The 17,787-nt window shown below is 38.4% G+C and overlaps 1 protein-coding gene across 7 annotated transcripts in view; it reads left to right on the forward strand.

Annotated features, from left to right (window-relative positions):
• Positions 1-17,787, forward strand: part of SOS1 (SOS Ras/Rac guanine nucleotide exchange factor 1) — a 52,976-nt gene that overhangs the window by 23,982 nt on the left and 11,207 nt on the right. For all 7 annotated transcript variants that reach the window (XM_042789306.1, XM_032994755.2, XM_042789307.1 and 4 more), the window contains 3 exons: positions 10,411-10,538; positions 11,509-12,164; positions 17,368-17,449. In XM_042789306.1, the coding sequence (XP_042645240.1) occupies positions 10,411-10,538; positions 11,509-12,164; positions 17,368-17,449 (866 nt within the window). The remainder of the gene's footprint in view (positions 1-10,410; positions 10,539-11,508; positions 12,165-17,367; positions 17,450-17,787) is intronic.

A 17,787-nucleotide genomic window follows, 5' to 3' on the forward strand; every position in this document is an offset into this window, starting at 1 on the left:
TTACTTTAAAACTCCTACTTTTCCAAGTAGGAATGGCTCAAAGCATGTATAAACTGTGCTTAGATAAAACAATATGTTCTGGAAAACAGGAGAGCTAGGTAAAGTTTTGGGGATTTTTTTTTTTTGTTTTTGTTTTTTTGGTTGGTTGGTTGGTTGTTTTTTTTTTAAAGACCTGACTTCCCTTCCATGACTTATGAATTGAAACTTCTTGTCTCTTTGCAAGTGTTTTTATAGTTGGAATTCTACCTATAACGATTTAAATTCTCAGGATACTTTCATTTCACAACAGCATCTAGTGTGTTTTATTTTTTCAAACTTTGTTCTTAGAGGAATAATAACTTGCCAGTCTTTACTGACTGGCAATTCAGATCAAGTAGAAATACTCCCCAGTTATTTTTTTTTTTTTTTTGTTTTCCTCTTTCACAATGCTAATGTAAATTAAAAAAAAAAAAATTCTAGTTTGACAAGGTCTACCAAGATAAGAAACCACCCCTTTCCCAACCTGATGGTGTTAAATTTGCTACATGTTTGCTACTGCTGAAGAAGACACTGGGTAGTGAAATGTTAGTAGTTTAGGACTAGAGTATTTTTAGGTTGGTCCCATAGGTCTGTTGCTATGTGTTGTATTGGGCAACACATCCCAAACTGTTTTGGGTTTTGACTTCACTTTGATTCTCAGTCTTGTTTCAGCCAGGCTTATGACCCAGAGTGTAACAAATTTAATGAAGTTGGTTTGCAATCCCATCTGTAACTGGTGTGACCCAGCCCAGGGTGGTGAATTAGCGAGTCATAATTAGTTGAACTTTGGCAGTCTGCAAAGTTTTTACAATATCTGCAATTATAGATTATTATCTCAAAACACTGTCTGTGTTGCTTGTATTTAGTATAGGCACTGTAATTAACAGGTTCTTGCTTCAGTCAATTCTTAAAGTCTCCTTCAATTAATATTAAAAACAGTTGTCATGGTTTGAGCCTGGTCAGCAGCCAAACACCATGCAGCCACTCAATCCCCCTTTTCTGGCAATGAGAAGGGACAAATGAGCCAGGCTGGCTTGGGGTTCGAGATAGGACCGGGAAGGGCAAGTCACCCATTATGGTCACAGGCAAAAGGCAGACTCATTAGGGGAAGAAAAAAAGAATATAGATTTATTACAGACACTAACAACACGTAACAGAGTAGGACAGTGAGAAGCATTGCCACACCTTGAGAACACCTTCCCCCCACCCCTCCCTTCTTCCCGGGCTCAGCTCTGCTCCCGATATCTCTACCTCCTCCCCCAGGGGCGCAGGGGCAGGGAATGGGGGGTGCAGTCAGTGCTGCCACTTCTGCCAACTTCAGTGGGGGGAGTGTCTGGAACTTGTTCCCCCTGCTCCATCGTGGTCCCCCTCTCACAGCAGACAGTCCTCCACAAACTTTCTCCGACATGAGTCCCTCCCACGGGCCGCAGCGTTCCCCACACTGCTCCGTCATGGGTCACTAACTCCCTCCGACTGGATTCCCTCCCACGGCTGCAGCCCTTCCCGAGCTGCTCCGGCGTGGGACACCCCCGCATGCTGCAATCCTCCCAGCGCTGAATTACAGCAGTGAGAATTACTTTTTCCCACAAGTTCCTGGCCTTCTTTGGGCAAAGTCACCTTGGTTAGCCATGCGAAACCCCTCACAGGCCATAAATCAGTGTCTGCTCCACCGTAGATCTCCATGGGTGGCAGGGGGGGGCCGCCCTGCCGTCTCCCCACAGGATACAGGGGGGTCTCTGCTCCGGCACACCTCCCCCCTCCTTTCTTCCTCTGTTCCTCCACTGACCTTGGTGTTCACGCAGCTGCAGCAACTCCTCCTCACCAGTCCCACTGCCCGTCACCGCGTCCCTTCTTAAATACGTTATCGCAGAGGTGCAGCTGATGGGCTCAGTTTTGGTGCAGAGGTGGAGCTGACTTGGAGCTGGGGGAGCTTCGAGAAGCTTCTCACAGGGGGCCGCCCCGATAGCCCCCTCCCCTGCTGCCAAAAAACCCCACTGCTCACTCAAACCCAGGACAACAGAAAATCACAAGTTCAGACTAGCGATTAAATATTTTAAGAAAGTATTTACTTAGTGTCAACAAAGGATTTTATTTTCCAAAATCTGACTGGTGTGTTTCACTCCAAATGCAGTAACTTGTATGTACAATACTGTTTTGAAATAAAGGTAAAAGCAGAAGTATTACATGTTTTATGTGTATTTGTATATGTAACTGCAGATGAGGATGACTTGATCCACTGGAGATAATGAGCAGTTTTTTGTCTCTGACAGGCTTATTTGCTGGACGAAATGTAGTTTGCCCAAACCATTGCTAGTGTGTGATAAGGACTGCAAAGCGTACTTGAGTGTTTCTTGGGAGAAAAAGCTGGGATGATGTAAAAATTGGTCTCAAGTCTAAGAAGAGATTTCTTAGAATATGACAGTAGTTGAAAGATTTAAGTTACTACTTCATATGGTTATGGTATGAAGACTTACTGCAACTGCAGTGTTGTATAGGTACAGAAGTTATGCCATTTATTAGAAGTTGGAGGTGATACAGCAAGGTAAAAGAGGTTCTGTATGTCTCTCTTGTTTGTGGAGTTCCATTGACAACACTTCTCTTGCTTTTCTCCTTTGAATGCTAGTGAGTTTATGCTTCAAGACAGCTTTGTGTTTGGCAGCCAAAGTGAAGGTGATAGGGGAAAATAAAACTTGGTTACATGTATGTGTGTGTGTGCACTTTTTCCACAAACTTGGTTATCTAACTGGGCTCTCTGAGGTAACTCTTTAATTGAAAACGTTATTCAGAATGTATTTAACTTTTTCTTTCTGGCTGTGGTACTTGTTGATGGATTTCCTGTGTGTTTATACCTGATAGAAATATCTGTGCATGTGTATCATTTCATTTCTCAGTGACTTATGTCATCTGTTACAGAGTTAAGGGGGCCTTGTTCTGTTGCATAGCTTTTTTTCTTTTTACACAGGATATATCTGGGCTTTTGAGAAGCACATGTCTCTTTCCAGAGAAATTTCTAATGAGAAGTAATTACCTTGGAGAATATTTTGCCATTATCCTGCTAAAATTGCTTCTCTGCAAAAGCTGTATAAAATCTAAGAAAAGTAAAAAATTCCTCCTTCCACTTTGCTTACAGTCCTTGGTGACACTTGAGCCATGTTATTGTCAATCTGCTAGTGGACCAGCAAATGCTGTACTTTGATTCCTTGAAGCAAGGAGTAGGATGGCACAGGGTCAGACTGCTCTTATCTAGATGATGCCCCCTTAGGGGGGAGTCAAATGAAGCACTAACTGAGCTCCCACTTTTGACATATGTGTTTAATTGTAGTGTTCCAGAGTCCTGTTTTCTGATCTGCTTTCTAGGAATACCTGCAGGGCAAATTCTCCGTGTACTGTGGGAATTAGGAAAGCTGTAATGGGACAGACTGTTCTCTGGGGCTGGTGATCTGTTCCCAGTTTTAATGCCTGTTGCTAATGATGGTAGATAGATCTTTAGCTTACATGTCAGAAGTTTATGCTGAACACCCAATGCCAAGCTCTCATGAAAATAGATGGGTGGACAAATTTTGATTCCCCCCCCCCCCAAATAAAAGTTTTGACACAATCCATTGAAGATTGAATGTAAAGAAGCTTATTGTAGCTGAAATTTTCAGCTTCTGTAGGATATTAGTTTTTGTGACTGTGGCAGTCGTGATGTAGTCCCTGATTGCTACGTAGTCTTTTCATAGCAGTAATATATTTCCCTGTCCTCTTCTGCCTCCATTTCTGTCACCTTCTGTACAAAATGGAGATTCTCAGAGAGAGGTAGTGCTATGGTTGAGACATTCATATACTAGATTTATTCAGTGGAAATGTTTCTGGATGTGGAGCTGTGGATTTAGTTCCACTACTCGCATGCTTTTTCTGTGCATTCTTACATCAGTGGAGGTTTATGTTTTCTGTCAATAATTTCATATCTTCAGTGGAAACCAATGGAAAGATGTAGAAATAACAAACACAAGTAAAATGATAAGTTACATTCATAGTTTCTGTAGACCGAGTCTACAGCTCGGATTCTGCTTGTCATCACTCATTTCCTCTGCTGTTTTTTCCTTAATCAACAGGGTTGTTCTTAAAATCAACAGGGTTCTACTGTTGCTTCCCAGAATAATCTCTGAAATTGTGAATTCATCATATAGCGTTCAAAAATGTACACATTTCTGTCCAAACATAGAGATGCCATCCAGTTGAGTTTATGGCCTGGCAAACTTGGCTGGCAAAGATCAGACTTGAATTGTGATGAAGCAGTGAAAGTGGATTTTAATCCACTTTGGAATTACAAAAGGAAAAGGGAAGATGTTTTCAAATGTAATTGTCTTTACTATGATGGAAAATTTGGGGGAAGAAAATGGAAGACCTCATTTACAAGTGTGGAAGCATAGGTAAATATTTTGTGATATTTCAAATACTGGTCTAACTAAATGTTACCAACTTAGTTATGAATTTTAAATTTTTAATATATTCTGCAGGTCTGCTAATAATGATGAGACAAACCAAAGTGACAGTAAGAAAGAAGATAATTTCAGAGCATGAAGGCTCTGGAAGGATCACTGTGAACTTGTACGTTTGTTGCAGAAAGGTAATGAATCTGCTGTGGAAGAGACATCAGCATATCCAAAAAAACCCCTCCATGTTTCTGAAGAATGCAGAGCAAATGGGTTTTCCATACTCTGAGAAGACAAGACCTCCTGTAAACAAAGTAGCCATTTCCCTGGTAATGGGATCTGAGCGTATAAAACTCATGTGTTACAGCTAGCAGCCTACGAAATGTCTGAATGTTTAGGAAGTGGTTTTATGAGACCATCAGTGAAGTTATTTGAAAACAAAGCTTCCTGACTTTTCCTTGGTATCCATCCTGGTTTGAAAAATGGCATGCACTTCAGAGTAGTGTAATACATTTATGAAACAGATTTATTTTACTTTCATTCCCCCCTCCCCAAATAAGAGCATCCACATGGAGTAATCAAAGTAGAAATTCCTTAAATTCACATGTTTCTTCGGTCTAAATGGTTTCACTTTTTTGGGCTTGGGTGAAGTTTGATGTACTTATGTTTTCCCCATACCTTTGAGATCTATTTTAAGTCACAAAGTCAAGCTGTGAAAGGACTGGGAAGCTTGTGCTAAAAGTTGAAATGCTTCTTATTTTCCTCCGTTTTAGTGCTATACTTGTACAATACGCTTCCCAGTGGGCTGGCTGTATTTTATGAGTTAAAACATAATGTGAAATAAAAGATGAGGTCTTCTTAGTCTCTGTCTTTTAAAATGTACTTCCACAAGAATGCTGGAGGCTTTTTGTAACAAATTATCTGGTATCTGAGGCTTGATATTTGCCATGTTTATGTAAGATTGTGATTTAATGTAACTTTTTAAAATTAAACTCAGAAGGCATAGCATAGTTAAACTTTGAGTGAAGAAAATTTTACCGTTAGTTCAGTAATATATTAAGTTCTGTTCTACTCTTAATGCAAATAACACTTCTGCTGTAACGTAAATCTAAATAAACAGTCATATAAATGTATGCATATTTTTACTGCACTGTGATCAAGATTGTCTGAGTTCATATGAGAACAAAATTGCTTTTGAAATTTCAGTGCATTAAAGCTGTGTATGTATATCCAGGAATATGGCATATGGAGATTTCTTTAAGCTTCAAGTGTGAAGTGCCTTTTAGACTGCTAGCATGTTCCCTGCAGTTGTCCCCACTTGTTGTTCCAGATGAATTCCTGATTCTTTCTAAAAATTAGTTTCTGGATATGAGAGCACTTTTTTCCCAGCATACTGCTGCTTTGGGCTGAGTTTTTTATGATTTGGAGGAATTGCAGAAAGTCAGCAAGAGCTCTTGGGCAGCTCAGCGCTGTTGAGCCAGCTTCCAGGATTGTTCTATGGCAAAGTGCCAGCAGACTTTCCTGCTTGCATTTATCAGAGGAGAAACCTTGTTCATTTTTATTCTTGATCGTAAAATAGCCTGTTTCAGGATTGCCTTTTGGTAGGTACCTCATTCTCAAAAACATTTTGAAGAAAATGGTGAGGCATTAGAGCAGAAGCTGAGGTAACTGGTGTTCAGTGCTCTTCAGGTTCTCATGAGCATTGCTTGCTTATGTAGTATTTGCCTACAGAGCAGATAACTAGGTCACACTACAGATCAGGCTTGCTTTGCCAGCTATGCAAGTGTTTTGTTGCCTTGCTGTCAGCTTCAGGATATCTGAAGAAATTATAATGGGCTTTGAAGAGGCTTCTCTGAAGCAGCACTAGCTCGAGCTCATTGTTCCAAGTATTGCAGTGTGCATCTTCCACTTCTAACGTGGGAGCATTTGTGCACTGAACTTCTTGGGTTAATGTTTTGAGGGGCAATAAGTACCACTAGCACCTGCCACCAAGTGATCTGGAGTTAAGCTTAAGCAAATTCAGTTACGATTTCCCTGCCTCTCATATGCTGTTGTGTCTTCTGTATATAGAAGCTGATTTGTGATCTCTCCTCCCAGATGAATTGGGGAACCTGCAGTTCACAGGCTTCAGTGATTAGATTTAGAAAGGAAGACAGAAGTCTAGATTGTGATGTAAGCCCTGAAGTAGAAGATTTTGTATCCAACGTGATACCTGCTATTGTTATACCTGCATTTTTTTCATAAGTATAAATTTATTTTCTGTCATTGCCTTTCTAGATAGATGCTTCCCTGACAGCTTAAGAGAAGGACTACCATAGTCTAATTTTGCACTGAGTGAGGAAGATTTCCTTTGTATCTGTTTGGAATTTCCTGGTTTTATAAATATCTAATCCTTGTGTTATGCAACAGGTAGAACAAAATACCTTGTCTTCCACTTTTCGGTATCTTTCAGAGCTTGCGACCTAGAATGTAGAGTACTTGTTTTATTAGAAAATTCCCTTAGCAATCTATTTTCCAAGTTTGTTTTCTTCACACAGCCAGGATACTGCACCTATAGTATTGTGAATCATTACAATCGTTATAAACCAGTATTTTTTCAAAATATTATTAAAAAGCACGACTATAATACTACTGATAATCAGAAATCTACACCTCTTTCCTGTAATAATACAGTATTCTTCACAGGACACTATCTAAAAAAAATAAAAACCCATACACTTTGATTTAGCATCTACCTGATTTATTCTTTAGGGGGCACTCCACAGCTATAGAAGAATCAGAGGGATTTGCAGAGAACCTTGGATTTGTTTCCAGTGATACCACTTCACTTTCTATAACCTCCTCTTCTGTACTGTCAGGGGGCAGTGTAGGATGAAAGTCATTGCTGTAATTTAAGCTGAGTTCTGACTAAGACTGTTTTTGATAGCAGTTTATGGTAATTATACAATGTTAGAATGTAAACATTCAAATTCTGTGTGCAGATAAGTGTCTTCATTCTAGTTCACAGCACTGCTCTTATTTGCCATTTGTGTTGGTCTTACACTTAAGAAGAGACATACTTCTACATACTACTTTCTAAAAGTTAAACCTGGAGCATAATTGAACTCACTGGACTTTGATTTAGTTTGTATATACAGTTGGAAATATGGGTTACTTCCAGTGGATCCTGATGGGGAAATGTTAGTCTTAAACAATTACTTTCTCTCCAGCACTGTATATAAACACGTATTTTGCTTTTGAACATGGATTTCTCTGTGATGAATACCGAAATTTTTGCAACTGGAGAGAAACTGCTGTAATAAGCATTTTATAAACTCAACATAGGATTAGAATGCTTTGCAGTGATGAACATTTATCTGTACCAGTGTGTTTCTGAAGAGAATGTACAGGGAGTCATTTTTTTTTTCCAGATATTTGAGCTGATAAGGTGCTACATTGAGGAAATTTCTGATTGCTTTCTAGGGGTTTATTTTTCTTTTTGTTTAGTTTTGCACTGTCCTGATATACATTAGCCTACATTTGCAACAGGCTTCTGGGATTTTTTCCAAATTTCAAAAACTTTTGGGATATAGGTCATTTTTGTTCTGCCTTATGCTAGGCACCATGCATCTGTGTTATTTTGACTGGAGCATTTACGTAATGTAGACAGTATTGAAAATAAATAATTTCATAAGCTTTGTTCCATGTTGAGCCTAATTTTCATCAGTTTTGTCCTGTGTTTTATGTGCCTTTTGCTACTTCATCTCCTGTAGTACCCTTACAAGCAAATGGCAAAGTATTTTAGGACCTAATAAGGCTTGTTTTCAAGGAGACAAGGCTAAAACAATATTGTCCATTGTTGAAGAGTAACTAGCCAGAGATGATAGGAAATCCAGCCAAACTTTCAATGGGACTTGGCAAGGAGGCAGTGCACAAGGCAAAGAGCATCCTTTGAATTCTCATGCAGGGAAGATGCAAAATCTGAGAGGTAGTTACATATTTTTCGTAGCTTTCTTTCAGGACTTATGCCAGTGGTGCTGTACCTGCCTCATTTGTCTGAAGACCTCTCTAAACTTAGATGATCTACACAACTGAAGCAAAGGGAAGGTGATCCCTCTCTGTTAAATCTAGAGGGTAGAGGAATATGACAAGGGTAGTCTGTTCCTTCTTGGAGTAATGCATTCTCCCTGAGACCTTTTGAGGAGAAGTAATGCTTGTTATGGTGCGTTGTCAGCTCTACTTCAGTTGTTGCATGACTAGGCACTCATGCCTAATGCCTCCTAGGTCAAGAGTATGACAGATAATGCTACATGAACCAAAGGTGACTAGAATAAATGTTGTGGTCATCCTTATGACTGAAAGCACTAATAAAGTAGTCTTTGGCATTGCCAGCTATTGCACTGAATGATTAACTCTGGTCAGGTAAAAAAAATAATGCTATTCTATGACCCATTCAAATGTCAGACATTAATATGTTTTTTTTCAGTTGTATTTTGCTTCACAGTGGAAGCAAACTGTGTGATTGCACTGTTTCCAAGGGTGTCTTATTCTGATCCGTGCCAGCCTGTCGCTTCACTTTTACCACCTCTGTCAAAACAAATCTTCCAGTTATGTTGAGTCAGTGCTTGGTGTGTAATATTCTGAAATGCTTCTTGTCCAGTTTTAGTTTTTAACTTCATTTTTTTTTGTCCTTTGAGAAAAGTTGATTTAGAATATGAAGGCATTAATGTAGCTGTGTATTCGGATAGGTATTTATGTACCCTGGTTTTACAGGCTGGCCATGGTTAGGTGCCCCTGTGTTTTTGAAGGAGGAACATTTAGTTCTCCCACCATCCCTCTGATTATTGTTCCCCCCCCCCCTTTTCTTTTTTTTTTTGCATTAAAAAAAAAATCATGGTCCTGGTGGATAATAAGCTGAATGCAAGCCAGCAGAACACCCTTACAGCAACAAAGGCCTGTATTGCTGTATTAGCAAGTGTGTAGCCGTCAGGTTGAGGGAAGCGGCAGTACCTGTTCAGTACCAGTAGGGCTGCATCAGGAGAACTGTGTCCAGCTTGGGCTTCCTGTTGACATTGGTGTACTGAAACAAGCCCACTGGAAGGGCTTGTCAAAATGACATGAGGAACGGAGCATGTGATGAAGGAGAAACTGGGAGTGTAGGCTTATTCATTCTGGAGAAAAGGGGTCTGAAGGAGGGGAAACCTTTTTGCTATCTTTGTGTGATGGGGTGGAGAAGACAGAGAAAGACTCACAGCTGCAGAGTGTTTCCACATATTCCACTATGAAAAGGCAATAAGGGAAGTCCTGCTAGGCTACTAGAAAAAAAAAAAAATTTGCCATGCAGTATTTCAGACATTGGAACAGACTGTTCAGAAACCTTGTGGCATGTCCATCCTGAGAGCAATTCAAAACTCAGTATGGCCCTAGGCAACCTAATCTGTTGGCTCCAGTTGAGCTGGAGGTTGGATAAGATAATCGTCAAGGTCCCTTCCAACCTGAATTATTGATTATCTTGTTGTTAGTGAGGTGAGAGCCCTTGTAATCTTCTTCTTATAAAAGCTTTTGGTCCAGCTTGCCTGTTCCAGAAGCGTTTATAGCTGTTAAGCATACAGACATCCCATAGAGTTCATCTTATGCTGTAGAATGGTATATATGGGGATCTCCTTCCTCACTTGTTCGTCTCAAGATTTAACACCTCCAGTGGGTTCTTGTTTTGGGGGTGTATGATAAATCAAACTAGTTTTGAGGTAAATAATATGTGCTTCAGTGTCTATATCTGGAGGACTAGTGACTACTGCTCTCATTTTACTGAGATTAAGCTCTTAGCAGGCAGTTGTCTCACCTGTGTCAGTAAAGCACCTGGTTATTTCATTAATAACAAGCAGGAGCATGCAAATTCAGCAGATGGTTGGATTTCTTCCTAGGTCAGACTTCTGGATCTGCACATACCAAAATGCATGTAACACTTCTTGTATTTGACTTTCAATGTTCACAGCAATTGGAAGAAAAAAGTGAGGATGAAGAGGATAAAGAGTGCTTAAAGCAAGCAATAACTGCCCTACTAAATCTTCAAAGCAGTATGGAACGGATATGCTCTAAAAGTCTTGCAAAACGAAGGCTTAGGTAAACATGTTTCCATTTTTCCTGCTTTCTGCTCTTAATGCTTTGCTATAAATCCAGGGCTCCCAGTTTCCTCTTTTAGTAAACAATGAACAAAATAGTTTGTGACAAGCCTGCTTTTTCAGAGGAAGTGACATCAAAGCCAAGATAATTTGTTATTGTTTTAAAACCATTCTAATTTCTATGTGTCCTTGCACACTGGTAGTTGAGACATTCTGAGAATTCACTGGTAAGTAGAAAGTTATGGCATTTGTGGGTTAATTGTGCTCAAATAATAAATATCCACCTAAAAATACTGTAAAAGTACATTTCTGTATGATTAGAAGGGAGTGTACTTGAATTTGAAACTACTTAATCTGAAGAGTTTTTTGTGCAATGGGTAGTTCAAATTGCCATTGGGTAATAGAAATAGATGTATAGATAATTAGTACTTAGTTGCATTGTTGTAGCAAATTCTTGAATTATGTTATCTGCTGTTCAATTTAATGCTGATATTTTTGCAGTTGTTTAAACATGTTAAAACCTTACTTTTGTTCTTAAAAGTGTTTCAATGTTTTCTTTGCCAAACAAGTTATATGCTACAAAGTGTAATCTCTAGGCTTGGACATGAATACATTTAACAATTTATTTTCTCAAAATGTGCTTCTTTCAAATTAATGCAGTCTAAAATTGTCAGCTATGGAAATGAGTGATTTATTAGGCAAAGAATCACTAATGGCTTGCCTACTTCTGGTTGCCTGTGTTTAGGTAAAGCATGTATTGAATAGAAGACAGGAAAAATTATCAGATGAGGTACTTAAGAGAAACATTAGTCAAGGTTTGCAGTGGTGCTGTTATTGAGTGCTGAAATTACATTCTCAGTGGAATTCTCACCCCTCAGAAAGATGATCTTGTGGTTTTGCTGTTAGTGGTGGTTGTGGGTTTAAAATACGTGTATACTGATATGCTGCCTTTCTCCCATCCTTCACTGAAGTGAATCTGCATGCCGATTCTATACTCAGCAGATGAAGGGGAAACAGCTAGCAATTAAGAAAATGAATGAAATCCAGAAAAATATTGATGGTTGGGAGGGTAAGGACATTGGACAATGCTGTAATGAGTTCATCATGGAAGGAACACTCACACGTGTAGGAGCAAAGCACGAGAGACACATATTTCTGTTTGACGGCTTGATGATTTGCTGTAAGTCAAATCACGGCCAGCCAAGACTCCCTGGTGCTAGCAATGCAGAATATCGTCTAAAAGAGAAGTTCTTCATGAGAAAGGTACAAATCAACGATAAAGACGACACTAATGAGTACAGACATGCCTTTGAAATCATCTTAAAAGATGAGAACAGTGTTATTTTTGCTGCTAAATCAGCTGAAGAGAAAAACAACTGGATGGCAGCATTGATATCTTTGCAATATAGAAGCACACTGGAAAGGATGTTGGATGTAACAATGCTGCAGGAGGAAAAAGAGGAGCAGATGAGATTTCCAAATCCTGAGCTTTATAGATTTGCAGAACCTGACTCTGAAGAGAATATTGTGTTTGAAGAAAACATGCAACCCAAATCTGGAATCCCCATCATCAAGGCAGGAACCGTTGTCAAGCTCATCGAGAGGCTGACTTACCACATGTATGCAGGTGAGGCACTTCATTTATATAATGAAAACTCAAGGTATTGACTTGTTTATGCTTCTCTTTCTGTATTAAATACATGCAGCAAAATATATTAAGTGTATAGAAAGAAAATATGCTTTTTCAGTGCACATATTCTAATACATTTTTTGAGTTAAGGTTTTGAGATCTAAATATGCACTGCTGTACAAGCAGTTAAAAATATGAATCCTGTTTGGCTGAACGTAGTGGCACATGCATGTGCATAAGGTTATTCTCATGCAAGGCATGGGGGGCAGGGGCCTGCAGGATTTTAGCTTTAGACAGTCTTTTTTACTGTATGCATCAGGCTACAAGAATTGCCTTCCCTCAAGACTTCCAAAGCTGGGTGGCATTGCAGGAGAGAATTAAGGGCCCAGCATTTTCAGCTGAGGGTTGTATTCTATCAGCTGTTACCAGTGTCCATGCTGGCGTGTAATGAAAAGACCAAATATCAGCTTGCCAGAAGTAGTCACTCACCTTAATCATAATTTCAGTAGGGATTTGGGGTTTTTTTTGTGTTGAAGATACATTGAAGGCATTTATGTGATCATCGAGTCCAACCTCAGTGTGTGGAGTTTTTCTTGATAATTTCCCAGGACTTTCATAGGCTGTGCTGAAAATCATGGGCTTGGGTTTTGGGTTTGGATGGTTTTTATTTTCTTGGTTCTACCTGTATGTTAGTTATTCTAAAACTTAATGCATCTTAGTATTAGTGCTTCTCATATTCAACTGTAGATTTCTTTCCTTTCTTTTTTCTTCCTTTTCTTCCTTTTCTTCCTTTTCTTCCTTTTCTTCCTTTTCTTCCTTTTCTTCCTTTTCTTCCTTTTCTTCCTTTTCCCTTCTTTCCCTTCTTTCCCTTCTTTCCCTTCTTTCCCTTCTTTCCCTTCTTTCCCTTCTTTCCCTTCTTTCCCTTCTTTCCCTTCTTTCCCTTCTTTCCCTTCTTTCCCTTCTTTCCCTTCTTTCCCTTCTTTCCCTTCTTTCCCTTCTTTCCCTTCTTTCCCTTCTTTCCCTTCTTTCCCTTCTTTCATTTTCCTTCCTTCTGTCCGTCCTTCCTTCCGTCCGTCCTTCACTTTACACCCTGGTTATCCTCAATTATTCTTCTGCACCTCATTCCTGCATACCCTGCATATTTGCTTGAAAGTGGGGACTAGGCAGAATATAATTACTGTAGCTTAGTACTTGTATTTATTTTTAAAATATTTGTAAATATATCTGTTTCCTCCAATTCTTTTATTATTCTTCTCCACATTTTCTTCAGTTGAGCTTTCCTAACACTTATGAGAAATCCAAATGCAATATTGTGCTCTCATTTTTTATCAGAGCAGTTTCGTGAGTTATTTTCTTGTAACTTTATAAACTTTTAGCTCTTGGCTTCAAATTTTACAGGCATGATTTATGACATAATTTTATGGTTTTGGAAGTTAAAATTCAACAATTTAGCCTTAGAGAAAGGAAGAATTTTTTTTTTTTTTAACTAGCATTGTATTTGTCAGAGAATTAGTGAAAATAGTACTACTTTAGTGCCCTTGTGAACATTTGCTTTGCTTTGGCTAATTTGCCCACTGTTGAGAATTGCCCTTTTCATATGTGCTGGGACTTTGGTGCCATATCCTTGGCATTGCTCCAGGTGCAGGCAGTGCTCTCCACGCATCATCTCTGTCCAGGGAGCCACAAACTATATTCTCCAGCTCCATAAAACAGAAAGTCCTGTTTTTAAGGAATGTGTGACTTACTGAAATAGGTCTCTTGTTTTTTTTCATTTGCATGACTTTTGGGAATTTTAGTACATAGGACATCAAGGAAGAACTCAAATAGATTGATTATATCCACCTTCATCCACAGCCATTTAAATCCCTGCTTGTAACAGCCCCTATTTAGTAAAGCTTTAAGTAGGTTGCTTGAAGCCTAATGTTGTAGGTGTGTGTAACATTAACCAAACTATTGTATGACAAAACTGAGAATGAGGGTACTATGAGATACACTGACTTTGACCAAAAGAATAACAATTATTGTCTTGTCACGTATTTAGCTTGTCTTTGTAGCCTTAAAGATCTTAGTGCAACATACATGGACCTGATGCTGATTTGCTAGATTGCGCATCATTTCTCAACACCGTTATCTTTCATTCTATACCTTCTGTTTTAGAATTGGTTTTCTATGAGGAAAAGTGGCATAGTTCTAACCATTCTGTCCTGTGTTTTCCAGGAGAACAAAGAAATAGAGATATAATGACTCAGCCAAAAATGCTCTGTTGTATGGGAAATAAGGTCCATTTACTATCTAAATCATTCACTGTTTTGTTGCATTTTATGAGATGCAGTGAGCAGGACAATAACCTTTCATAATAACCATTTATCTCTTTTGTACATACATCAGCTGAGCTCAAGTCTTCTGCTTTGCTTGAAGATATGGAAAGATGAGTGCTCTGGTGATACCTAGCTAAACAGCTACAGTCTGTAGAAATGCTTTTCTTGCCCCACATAGGACTATGTATATGTGATTGTGAGCTTAAAAGATTTTCTTGACTTTATATTCATATGCCCAAATAGTAAGCTGTTACTTTTCTGAGGCAACTTTTCTCAGATACAATATGACTGATTACGGCAGCCCTTGATCTGACAGTCTAAAGACAGTATTTACTGTAACTGTGACTCTTCTCTAGGTTCTTATCTTTGTAGGTCAAGTACTATAAGGAGTAATTACAGGTGAAATTGCAGAGGTGGTACCAATTTGTTGCAAGCAGCTAAAGAGCAGTTTATTTAGTTGCATATTGAGGAGTATATGGGCAGTGTTCAGATGGCAGTCAAATCAGGTCTCAACTTTTTTGTTGTTTGAAGATCCACACAGTCCATCTCATTCGTAGATATGGTCATTGGACCTTTTATTTTTCTTCCCTCCCCTCCCTGACAATGCACAAACCAGCTTATCAGCTGAAATATTTGTTTCACTGTTGACCAGGGACAGTCAGGTAGCCTAGCTCTTAACAAAGCAGTGTTGCCAGGGGTAGGAGGCATCCAGCCACTGCGAGAGCTGGGACTGGGAGATAGCACTGATGGCCACGTGGACACAAGCTGCAGCACTGTCCAAACTATCCTGTGGTGGAGCAGCAAAACAGGGAGAAATCTCCTATGCAAAAGCAGCTTTCCATGTATTTTGACATGAGAGAAACTGCACTTCAGTTAGAAATTCAGGTTCTGATCCTATTTGCGTATTCTGGTGGGGTTTACTTGTTTTAATGTGTTTCTGCATTCATTATCTCCTCTGCTTGATTCTTGTTTAAGAACAGCTGGGTTAGGTGGTACCAATATTTGAAAGTTGTGGTGATTTTTTTTTTTTTTTTGTCTATAGGACAGTGCTCTTCTATTTTTAAAGCTTTGATATGGTAAGAGTGCTTGTGCGTCATCACAGTGTCCGTTTCCTTTCTTAAGGAATTCAAGGGTGATTATTTATAAATCGTTGTAGAAGAAGTTATTGTTCTTTTTTAGCTTTCCAGTTGGCTGTATTGGAGAGAATTATCACATGAGCAGACATCCTGACTAGTGTCTGTATTTTTTTTTGTGCTTGCTCATACATAGTACAATATTTTAAATTACAGATTTTGCTAGTAAGATAACAAGGTTAGATTTGATTTTCTGATACCCATCATTTGAAATTCAATATGTATTATAGATTTAAACACTGACCCTACCTGAAAATAACAACAGCTATGACTCAGAGCTTGCAGTGATCTGAAAATGTTAATTGCAGTGGAGGTTTTCTTTTTCATGTAGACAAAATGTATTTAGGGTGGATGCTGTGTGCAGAATGCAAGCTGTAAAAACATGAGTTGCTGTGTTTACTTCTATACTTGTTTTTAGGACAACAAAAATTATGAATTTTCATGATGAATATGATTAGGACAGGGATGACATTCTTTGTGCAAAAGTATTTGGAGTTTTGCCATTGAAAAGGATTTTAAACTGTACAAGGACAGGTGGAAGAGGCATTATGATTAGAAAAATGGAGTAGTAAGGGACATAGAGATGGTAAAGCAGAATAGCCAATTGTTTAAGAAATGGAAATTGGCGTACAACAGAAATGCAAGAAAATGCTGTGTTACACAATACACAGTTAATCTGTGCGACACATTACAGTAAACTGTTGCCCGAATGAAGAGCTCAGGAGGATCCAAGAAAGGTAGAATGTTCATTCAGATGGACAAGATGCTAGTGAATAGTTAAGAAGGCTTTTAAAAAAGCTCTTAAAAACCCATATTCCAGGAAACAAGTCTAACTGCTTAATATAGTTTTAGGTCAAATAATGCAGGCATTTTTTTTCTTCATTGCAGCCTATAGGCACTCCTGCTTCAAGTCCTGTGTGCTCCTCGTCAGCCACTCTGTTAGAAAAATTACCAGTTGGGGTTTGTTTCTAAAATCTGTATATGGATTTAATATGCAAACCACTGCAACCTGCTCATTCATTTTGTTCAGTGATAACAATGTTAAACTTGTTTCTAGTTAGCTTTGTGCTGTGCCAGCATGCTGTCACTGCATTTCCCCATACTAGAAAACAAATGGTTTTGCTTTTGTAATTAAGGAAGGCACTTTGGTTTTCTGTTTTGAATACTTGCTTGTTCTTAAAACACACTTGAATATTTAAACTAACTGATAGGTAATTAGTCAATTTAAATGAAGTCTGTTAATTTTAAGTGAAATAAATATAACCTCAAAGTATAGCTGTCACTTGAAATATCTACCCTGCCTTAACCATGACTGGTTATCAGTTGTACCAGTTTAAGGAAAAATATTTTCCTCTTGAAGAAACCATTTCTGCCCAATGCAAAGTTACTTAGCATGTCTTTTGAGTTATCTTGTCCTGATCATTGTCAAAAACAAAGTTGTTTATTAGATGGCTGATAAATACAATCATACATTTATCATTTTCAAAGTTGTTGAAAAAATAGCCAGTCTTTTAATTGAAGGGAAAGAAAAAGACATTGTTTTGAACAGAATAAAATTTGTTTTTAAATTATACTTTGTATTACTATTTTAAAAGCAATGTTGGTTTTAAAAGCAATTTTGGTTTATGGCATCTTCTCTGTAAATTGATAGGCCAGCACCTTTACTTTCAAAGGATACTTCAAGTCATTCTGAAGTATAAAAACATTAGGTAATTGCTGATATGAACATAAAATTATTCTTTGTCTTAGATCCCAACTTTGTTCGGACTTTTCTCACAACATACAGATCCTTCTGTAAACCTCAAGAGTTGATGAGTCTGCTAATAGAAAGGTATGCCACTGTTAAAAATACTGTTCATACAAGTGCAAATTTCTTTTTATTATTTTTACTTGCAGTAGAGTTTGTAAGATTCTTGTTTTGCGGTTGGTTTTGAATCACTCCAAACACTTTTTAAAAAGTGGTGAAGTTCAAGGATTGCAAGTAAAATATGCAAGTGATATTCAGAAGCTTTAGGATTGTTCAGGTAGCTTCAGTAACTTCCAGCATTCCACGGTTTTGTCTTTGAAATCTGTATTATTACTGAATTTAGCAAATCTTTCTACATGCTTACCAAGATGTACGATTCTGATGTGTGGAAGCATTCTGAATTTTGAGCTGTCTTTAATCAG

Source organism: Tyto alba, unplaced genomic scaffold, assembly GCF_018691265.1.
Source record: "Tyto alba isolate M040663 unplaced genomic scaffold, T.alba_DEE_v4.0 Super-Scaffold_16, whole genome shotgun sequence".
Lineage (NCBI taxonomy): Eukaryota > Metazoa > Chordata > Aves > Strigiformes > Tytonidae > Tyto > Tyto alba.